The following is a 10,853-nucleotide window of genomic DNA, read 5'->3' as shown; positions in this document are numbered from 1 at the left end:
CTTTCCCTCACCTATAAAATGAAAATATCAATACTACCCTTTATAGTTACTCTGAGAATTAAAAGAGAAAAAATATGTAAAATACACAGTATAGGGCCTAGCGATAATAGGAGTTACTAAAAAATGCTGCATATTAATAATGTATTTAAATCATGTTAAAATTTCAGAATAAACAGCCTCCCTCAGTGCTTCCTATACAATCTAAAAATAAAACTATGGGTAAAATAAAGTCACAAGACAATTTAAAAACCACCATCTTAGCAGAATGAGATTTACAACCAATAATCAGGAGGCAGAACAGATCATTTCTTCTATATATTTCCCTGTAATCTGTATCAAGGATATATTCATAATAATACTTGATTTGGGGCTGGCAAGAGGTATAGTGATTAAGGGTACTGGACTCCCACATGGCCGACTGTGGTTCGAATCCAGACCTGGCAGTTTGCTTTCTTTCTCTCTCTCTCTCTGCCCCTCTCTGGTCAAATTAAAATAAATGAATAAATAAATAAATGTTAAAAAATAAAATAATGCTTTAAAAATAATACTTGATTTGCCCAATTGTTTTTTATTTCTATTAAGATAAACAACTGAAACAAAGTTAAAAAAATTGCCATCATTCCTGTAATAAACCCTTACATTTAGTTTTCTTTTTTAAATTTAGCAGAGTTTAATTGAATGAAGAAGGATTTGTGAATCAGGCAGCCCTCATAATGGTTTCTGAGGAATTCTCTTCACTTATTTTTCAAAACTCAGGGATACACGCAAAAAAGCAGTTCAGTTCAAAATGATTTTCTGCCAAACTCCTTATATGTCTCTAACATCTAAAATAAAAACTTCCTAATAAATTTATAGTACAGTTAACAGTAAAGTTACTAAACAGTAGTGTTATTATGAAATTCATTTTCAGCACTATTTATGTGGAAAAGCTGTTAAACCTGCATTTCCAAACCAGGTGCTATGAACTATTGACAGAGAAAAGCTCCACTAAATAGACATTATAAATACAATTAGGCTAACTTAGAATACCAGGGAGATACATTTCAAATTCTGGAGAGAAAGATTACAACATCTAGAATGAGGACTTGAAGCAAAGCAATTTTCTAATCTTTTCTAGAACAATCAGGAAAAACACAGTAACAGTACAGAGGAATATAGCTACTCTAACAAATATCTGTTAGCATAAAACCAACAAAGACAGAGGTACAAAAATTTAATGTTAGATACAATTATATATAAAAGAACAAATGTCAGGGCCAGACGGTGGTGCAGCAGAAAAACATGACAATCTGTGAGGCAATCCCACAAGGGAAGATTCCCAGCTCAAGTCTGAAGACCTCCTTGAGCCATGCCAGGCTGTGTGTGTTTATCCATGATTGAGGGCTAGGAGTGCTATCTCTCTAATGTTCTCTCATTTACTCACAGAAGACATAAATACATAAACTTAAAAAATGTCAGGCCAGGAGCCAGCAGGTAATGTGGTAGTTAAGGTGCTGGACTCAAACATGGTTGACTATGGTTTGAGTCCTGGACCTGGTCGCTTGAAAATCATGCCAGGCATGTGTGTGTGCATGCCCAAGATCCCAAGAAGAGAAAGGGGAAAGGATTGTGGTGAGGCCATGCCCTCTTGGGAGTGATTGTTCACTTTCCCTCTCACTGTCTGTCTCTCTCCAGTGAGTACACATACCCTATGGCAAAAGACCCTTAAAAAAAAAACTCAGGGCAGTGCCAGTCAGTTGCATAGTGGTTAAGGCAACTGGATCCCACATGGTCAACTGTGTTTCAAGTCCTGGACCCAGTAGCTTGTAAAAACATGCCAGGTATATGTGCACGTTATCCCAACATACCGAAAGGAGAATAAAGGAAAAAGGACTGCCTTGTGGTCATCCCCTCTGAGGGGAGCCTTTTCTCTCTCTCTTTGGCAAGCGCCCATGTCCTATAACAAAACAAACAAAAAGTGAGGCCAGCCCTGTGACCAACTGGTTAAGGGAGTTGAATTCCACATGGCCAAGTGTAACTCAAATCCCTTCCTCAATGGCTTGAAAAACACACCAGGTGTGTGTGCATACATGCCCCCAAATCTCAACAGGATGGTGAAATGGAGAAAGGATTGTGACTTGATCATATCCCATTAAGGGGTGCTATTTCTTCCTCTCCATCTCTCTCTGATTAGCACACATGCTCTCTTACAATGAACAAAATAAGGGGCCAGCAGGTGGTGTGGTGGTTGGGGCACTGGTCACTCCCACATGGCCAACCACAGTTCGAGTACTGGACCTGGTGGCTTGCTTTTTCACTTTACGCCCCCCTCTCTGTGTCTCTATCTGGTCAAATTAAAATAAATGAATGAATAAGCAAAGGTTAAATAAATAATTACTTAAAAAAACAATGAACAAAATAAAAAAGAACAAATTATCAGGACTGACAGGTGGTGTGGTAGTTAAGGGTACTGGCCTCCCACATGGCCGACCATAGTTGACAATGTTAGACAAAATCTAAGGGATACTTCCCCATTAGGAAAACAGCATCCTCTTTGTTGTTTACTTAAAATATATCTGACTGGAAATGGGATAAGCTATTTTAACAATGGCCAGTATCAAATTATGCATACCAGCATAATTTCTCTTATATTACATGCTGAGGAAAACCAGTTTACCACTATAGGCATCACATTAGACTTCCTTGGGAAGTCTGCTCATCCATTCCTCTCTCTAGGGAGGGCTACAACTGTCCTGCTAGACTACATTTTCTAAGTTCTTCAGATAAGATACCCTAGATCCTCACCTGAACATTTGTCAATAGAAACTGTTTGCATCCAACTTAAATTTCATCTATGACCTCTGTGTCCTTGAATCCCACTTGCTGATCTTAAGTCAGCTAATGATTAGTGGTGAACTGCAATTGTTTCATTGTTCTGGGACTCTTTTTTTTTTTTTTTGAGAGATTTTCACTATAGGGCGCATGTGCTTGGCAGACACACAGAGAGAGACATAGAGACAGAAAGCGAGAAATCACTTCTTCTCCATTCTCCTCTCGGGATCTTGGGCACGCACGCACATGCGCCCGGCGTGAGTTTTAAGCCACTGGGTCCGGGACACGAACCGCGGTTGACTATGTGGGAGTCCAGCGACATAGCCATTATGCTAACTGCTGGTTCCCTTGTTCTGGAACTCTTGGTGGCTTGCTTTCTTTCTCTTTCTTTCCCCCACACCTCCTTCTCTGTCCCTCTCTGGTCAAAATAATTAATTAATTAAATAAAGTTAAATAAAGGAATTCTTTAAAAAAGGAAAACAGAACAGATATATGGAATTCATTAAGAATTCAATAAATTGTAACTACTCTTGCTGCTATCATAATTATCTTTATAGTAAGTATGAATTCTTGGCAATGTTGAGTATTTTCTCAATTAAATATAAAATGTTAGGCTTCGAGAATAAGACATTTTGTGTTCCAAGTATTAAACAACATGCCTTATTTGAGATGGCAAGGGTAAAGAAAGTGGTGAGAATCTGAGTTTCTTTTTTTCCTTTTCTTAATTTGCTAGAAGGAAAGTGAAGTTGCTGGAAGAGACAGAAAGAGAGAGAGAGAAAGTGCAGAACAGTCAAGGGGAATAGTCATGCAATAATCCTTTCTCCATTCCTCCCTCCTTTTGGGATTTTTGACTGACACACGTGCTGTATTTTTTTTGAGAGAAACTTTTGTGAATTTTTGTGTTTTTTGAGAGATTTTATGTGCTCGCCAGAGAGAGATTAAAGACAGAAAGTAAGAAATCACCCCCTAGGAGGAATGGCTATGCTACAATTCCTTTTCCTTCTGGGATTTTGGACATGTGCACACACACACGTACCCCACCTGAATTTTAGGCACCAGAGGTAGGGAGGGTGAGTTCTTGCTTTCTGTTTCTCTCTGTCTCTTTGGTGAGTGTACATACCCTATAGTAAAAATTTCTCTTTCAAAAAAAAAAAAAGATGTTAAAAATAATTTTTAAAATAAAAGATGAAGAAAAACACACTTATGACCTCTGAGTAAGTATAATAAAAAAAAGCCCTAGGGGACCATCAGTTAGTGTAATGGCTACGTCACTGGACTCCCATTTAGTTGACTGTGGTTCAAGTCCCAGACCTGGCAGCTTAAAATCATGCCGGGCATGTTTGAGTGCCTGGCCAAGATCCCGAGGGAAGAACGGAAGAGAAGGGATTGAGGTGTGGCCATCCCCACTGGGGGGTGATTTCTCACTTTCTGTCTCTCTGTCTCTGTCTTTCTGGTGAGTGCACATGTCCTATAGCAAAAAACCTCTCCAAAAAAAAAAAAAAAAAAGAAGAAACAGAACACGAAGCAGGGACAGCTCTTTTAAGTATCATTTAAAAAGAACAGAAAAGGGGCCAGCAGATGGTGTGGTGGTTAGGGTGTAAGACTCCCACATGGCTGACCATGGTTCAAATCCTGGATCTAGTGGCTCACTTTCTCATTTTCCCTCTCTATCTCTCTGGTGAATTAAATAATAATAACAACAATAAGTAACATTAAATAAATAATTCTAACAGCAACAACAACAAAAAGAACAAAAAATAGGGGTCCACAGGTAGGGTGGAGTTTAAGGTACTGGACTCCCACATGGCTCACTGTGGTTCAAGTCCCGGATGTGATGGCTTGAAAATCATACCAGGCATGAGTGTGTACGTGCCCAGTGTTCTGGGAGGAGAATGGAGGTGAAAGAATTGTAGTGTATCCAACCCCCAGGGGCTGATTTCTCACTTTCCCTCTCCCTGTCTCTCCTGTGTGCATTAGTGCCTGATGACAAAAGTCTTAAAACAAACAAACAAACAAAAATAGAGATGCTACTTCATAGCAAACTCAATGACATAAATAATGAAGTCACTCAAACTAAATGTCCTGGAACATAGTAAGAGTAATAAAGGTGACTCAGGTTGCAGTTTAGCTGCAATTTAAATATAATATATGTCATACACGTATAACAAAGTTACTGATACATAAGCACCAACTAGTCAAAACAAAATAAATCATTACTCTTTACAAATATTAACTGGAAAAAAGTTTATTGGTAAGTTCTAAACTATGGTAATTATGTGTTTGTTTAAAATAGTCAAAAAATTATTTAATATGTTATATATCAGTTATATTATGTTAGCACTTGTTTTAATGAAGAAAGTGTTTCATTTCAATTATAGTAATTCATAAATATTTAAAACTAGAAAGAAGTTACCAATAGCATTATCCTTTACTTCAAGTGTTCACTTCATTGGTGCAAATTTTTTCCCCCAATGACGGTAACAGAAAGTTATTTCTGAGCACAAATTTGGTGCACAAAGAAATCTTTCACTTAAATTAAGAATGAAAGATTTCTATAAAGCAACACATTTCACATTTGGGGAAAAACCGTTCCACCAGAAAGGCCAACACCCAAAAGTCAAATAAAGAAATAAAATTCAGGACAAAATATACTTTCTTTTTTCAGACCACAAAATACCAGTGATGTTTCTTCAAATAATGTTCCTAAAATTGAACATTTTCCATATTTCCAAATAAAGTTTATAAGAGTTGACGATTTACTTAATAGCTAAATACTCTGAGCTCTTTTCACATTCACTAGTATTTTTTATGCTCAATAAAAATAAATTCTTAAAATTAAACTAAACTTTGCATTTAAAGAAATAAGGACCTCAAACTCCTCATTCTGTACGAAGTTTTATGAGATACAGTTTATAATCTATCCACTTTGAACCAAAAGTATTCCTCTTAAAATATAAACATATAGTCTTATTTTAGATCATACAATTTAGAATTTTAGATTGTCCAGGTGATTTTGAAAGGTAGATTTATTTCAGTGCCTACATGCTTTACAGGGGTCAAACGGGATATACAAGTTGACAATAGTAAAAATAAAATTTTCATGTGGACCTCACAAAAGGGAGGAAAACAAAAGAAAACTGATGATCATTTATTGTTGTATAATTTGTGGATCTTCAGAAAAGATATTGCTGGGACCAGCAGGTGGCGTGGTGGTTAAGGTGCTGGACACTCCCACATGGCTGACCACAGTTTGAGTCCCGGACCTGGCAGCTTGCTTTCTCAATCTTTCTCTCTCTCTGGTCAAAATAAAATAATAAATGAATGAATAAATAAAATAAATAATTATTTTTAAAAAAAGATATTGCTAAGCTGGATTTTAGTTCATAAAAATCAGGATCCAGAAAGAGTGCCAATATAACACCGTTATTCTGTACAGAAATGGGAACCATGCTGTATCTAACTGAAGTGGCCATGAATTGTCTTTCATAATTAAAAGAAGAAAAAAAGAGGTGGGGAGGGGGACAAGTAATGGCTTTGTACATGCATGCATGCCTTAAAATGTTCAGGGCTTAATTACCCTTTGTAACTTTTTTTATTTTAATGTCAAAAAAAGCTGGTGATGAGGGAAGGAGAGGAGTTGAAAGCTTTTAAAGAAAAGAGAATGAAGGAGATCTAAAATGTATTGACTGAACAGGAAAGTTTCACCCAGAGAAGTAGTCCATAGAAAAGAAATGCAATACCTCTGGGATTTGAGAATACTGGTAAGAGTGATGAGTTAGTTTGAGTGCTCTGAGGAGAGCAATTTTGGCAAAGATTTCAGTACAACAAGTTTAGTTAGGGTACTAAAAAAAACCAGCTCACTTTTTCCCAGAGACTGAGAGTGAAGGGAGGGAGAAGGAAGTGCCAGAATCCAAGTCCAGCCTAAGGATGAGGGAAAACTACTTTCCTGAGTCGTAAGAAAGCCTGATTATAGCTCAGCTTGGGACAAGGCCAGATGAACACACAGTATCTAAGAAAGATACAGTAACGCTCTGAATATAAGTTAGTGTTCACCTCAGGAACAGGAGCCATGACAGAAAGGCTTTGCCAGTCCTACATTCCATGATTTACATCAGTAATAACTTGGATCTCAAGATTTACTTGTGCTACAGCAAAATAATGGTATGCTGTATAACATTGATCCCAGGTATAAACAGAAAATTATCTGACAGAAGCAGAGAGAAAAATTAATTTAGGCAATCGTCTCTTTAGGGAGGTTCTGGAAGGCAGGAGACAGACTTTCTCTTTCATTAGATATTATACTTTATCAGAGGGATCTTTGATCATCCTCTCTAACAACCTATCTAAAACACCAGCCTCCTTCTCATCCTCTCTCCCAATTTCTGTCTCTTTCTATCCTCTTAATTTTGCTTTACTTTCCTTCACAATATTTTCCCCAACCTAACATTATAAATTTCTTTATTCTCTGTCTTACCATACCAGAATGAAAGCACCCAAGAGAGGAAAGTCTTTGGATGGTTTGCTGTTACGTTCTGCACACAGAAATGTCTGGTATATAGCAGGTAAACAATAAGTATTTGTTAAATGACTATGTGAATAACTATGACAGCCAAGAACTGGACTTGGCTAAAATAACTGTGGTAGCTACCATATTTCATAAAATCTAATGTTCCATTTATTTCAAGAAGTATCAGTATTTTACATATTGCTAAAACAGAAAAATCTTGAAATAATCTTTTCAATTATTACAAGATTCCATCAGCTTGAAGAAACAGCCTGACTCCAGAAATATTAAAATGTGTTAAAAAAAAAGCCCTAGAGAATTCATGATGTACAATATAGTTTCTTCATCTCACATGTCACTATCTGTAAATATAGATAAATTGTCTGTTTACCTCTCCCAGGAAGATGTGAGTTCCTGTTAGCAGGGATCTTACCCCGTTAACCACTGTAGCCGCAGGACATACAATGGTATCTGGGACACAGATGCTCAATGAGTATCTGACAAATGAATGCCTAAAGAAATAGCTTAGTTGAGGAAATGGTTTTGAGGGACCATCTGTATAAGGGAAAGAAGCAGGGTGGGGTATACCAAGAATAAAGGAGAATGATTAAGGGTATAATAACAGTGATATTCAAGAGAAAGTATTGAAATTGAGCAATTTTTTGAGATATGTTAGTTGCCATCTTCTTTTCCTTCCCAACTCTGAACTTGCTTATGTAACCTGCCTACTCAGAGCAAGGAGTTTGTATATATAAATATAAATATGTATGAATTTAGGGGACCAGTAGTTAGCATAATGGCTATGTCAGTGGACTCCCATGTATTCGACAGCGGTTCTCGTCCCAGACCCGGTGGCTTAAAACTCACGCCGGGCACGTGTACGTGTGCACCCAAGATCCCGAGAGGAGAACGGAGGAGAAGGGATTGTGGCATGGCCATACACCCAGAGGGGTGATTTCTCGCTTTCTGTCTGTCTCTCTCTGTCTGTCTGGCAAGCACACGCGCCCTATAGCAAAAACCACTCCAAAAAAAGAAAAAAACCACCAAATCTGTATGAATTTAAATTTTAAATGTCCTTTCTATTAAAAACATGCATTATGGGACCAGCAGGTGGCATGGTGGTTAAAGTGCTGGATTTCACATGACCGACTCCATGATTTGAGTCCTGGACCCAGGAGCCTGAAAAACATACTGGGCACAATGCATGTGTGCTCAAAATCTCAGGAGGAAAATAAAAAAGAAAGGACTGTGGCATGGCCATCTCCTCTGGGGGTTGGTGATTTCTCACTTCCCCTCTCTTGTCTCTCTCCAATGAGCACATGTGCTTGATTGCAAAAATCTTAAATTAAAAAAAAAAAAAACGTATTTTGTAGAAGTTAGACATGTCTTCTATATATACAAGAATAAAATTATTTCTACCACTTTAAAAAAATTTTCTTACTCTTTTTTTTTAAAATTTCTTTCTCTCTTTTTTTCTTTCTTTTCTTTTCTTTCTTTTTTTTTTTTTTAAGCTTTATCTATTTATTCATTAATTTTTTTTTAATTTGACCAGAGAAAGCGAGAAATCAAGCTACCAGGTCTGGGACTTGAACTATGGTGGGCCATGTGGGAGTGGTCCAGTGCCTTAACCACCACATCACCTGCTGGTCCCCCAAAATTTCTTATTCTTGAACTATGCATAGTAGCATATGCTGGCTGATGCTGCCACTTGACAGGCTAAGGCCACGCAGGAGGCCAACGCTCCATTCACAATCTACCCTAAAAGTTGAGCATGTTGGCAAGTGCCAGTGGTCCCAGCTACTTGGGAAGCTGAGGCAGGAAGATCGTTACAAAGCATGACTGTCATACAAAAAAAGTTTCTCTTTTCTCCTTGTAGGCAAAAGACTATTAAGAACTTATAAAACATAGTTGCTCCTTATACTTGATAGCTAACCATCAACTACAAATCCACAGTAGGCAGTTTCTTACCTGCTGTTTATTGCCTTTTCTTGTTAACATGACAAATGGCATCGTGTCTGCAGACTCTGTCTCTCCTTCTCCACCACCAAGGGGAGGCCCTTTCCTCAGCTGGCTTTTGAGATGCAAAGGGATAGCAACATCAAGTTGGTGCACTTTCACAGATTCGCCACTTCGTTGCTTAAAAACAGAAAGGAAAATGTATATAAATATTTCAAGGTACATATGGGTATATGTAAATTAAATTCCAAAAATCCAATTCAGGGCTATATTTCTTAAAACATGACAATCATAAGGGCCAGAGTATTCTTTCTGAAAAGTAGATGGAACCAGGAAGTATTTCTCCTACACACCCTAAAATTTTTGCACATGGCTTAGGAGCTATGTGCTTTAGCTCCTTTTTATTGCCCTAACCTCTCAAACACACAATGCTGTACTTACTACAGAATCTCCATTCCTCAAAAACACAGATCCTCATCACACATATCCTTCAGAATTATCGCAATGGCCTGTTTCTCTGCCTGACTCCCCACCAGACTAGGCAGATTCACCACTGCATTCCTTTTCTCCTGTTTCCCTAGCAGTTCTTTACACGCAGCAGGTGCTCGGAAAACATTCAAGAATGAATGGAATCTGTAACCATTTAGATTAATTTCTTGGTTGGCAGTATCAATTATTTTTAACATACACAAACTTTTCAACCAATTAATTAAATGAACTGAGACCAGCAGATAGTGTAATGGTTACATCACTAGACTCCCACGTAGTTGACTGTGGTTCAAGTCCCAGACCCAGCAGCTTAAAACTCATACCAGGAGCATGTGCATGCATGCCCAAGATCCTGAGAAGAAAATGGAGGAGAAGGGATTGTGGTGTGGCTATCCTCTCAGGGGTGATTTCTCACCTTCTGTTTCTCTGTCTCTCCGGCTAGCACATGCACCCTACAGCAAAAATCTCTCTTTAAAAAAAAAAGAAAAAAAAAAACTACCTAAAAATTAATTAGTTAATTAATTAAATGAACCTTTACTGAATACTTACAGTGTGTGAGGCTTCAAGATAGTAATAGTAAAAAGACTTAAGTCTCTACCTTCAAACAGCTCATAAATGTGTTAAGAAAGATACATATAAATGTATGATGTATCACCTGTGTAGAGAATGGAGTGACTATATTTGCCTAGATAGGCACGGGTGGGTACTAAGATTTATGAAAAGCTGAGCAGAAAGGGGCATGTGAGAATGTTAGACTTCATGTGACTTCTTCCAAGCAGATGGTAATGGCAGTTTTAGGAATATGAGGGAATTTAGGTAGAGGAAGAACAGGTGCAAAAGCAAGAACATGGCAGAGCATGGTATGGTTAGGGAATTGCAAATAACTGTCTGTATCTAATGAAGCAGCAGGAAAGAGGAAAGAGGTGAATATAATTCCTCAAAGATAGGCAAATAATGCTGAAAGACCTTGAAGGTTTTCAAACTGGCAAATTTTTAATTCTGAATAGTCTTTTGACAAAGGTCTCAAATAGTCAAGATACTTAGAAATCGAGCAAAGTGGTACTGTTGGTTTTTTTTTTTTTTTTTTTTTTTT

At 37.6% G+C, this 10,853-nt stretch overlaps 1 protein-coding gene across 2 annotated transcripts in view; it reads right to left on the bottom strand.

Annotated features, from left to right (window-relative positions):
* Positions 1-10,853, bottom strand: part of UPF2 (UPF2 regulator of nonsense mediated mRNA decay) — a 153,582-nt gene that overhangs the window by 13,301 nt on the left and 129,428 nt on the right. For both annotated transcript variants that reach the window (XM_027772453.1, XM_006150016.1), the window contains exon 19: positions 9,284-9,451. In XM_027772453.1, the coding sequence (XP_027628254.1) occupies positions 9,284-9,451 (168 nt within the window). The remainder of the gene's footprint in view (positions 1-9,283; positions 9,452-10,853) is intronic.

Source organism: Tupaia chinensis, unplaced genomic scaffold (assembly GCF_000334495.1).
Source record: "Tupaia chinensis unplaced genomic scaffold, TupChi_1.0 Scaffold000275_1, whole genome shotgun sequence".
Classification (NCBI taxonomy): Eukaryota; Metazoa; Chordata; class Mammalia; order Scandentia; family Tupaiidae; genus Tupaia; species Tupaia belangeri.
The sequence above is the reverse complement of the archived record's forward strand: the minus strand, read 5'-3'. Positions and strand labels throughout refer to the sequence as shown.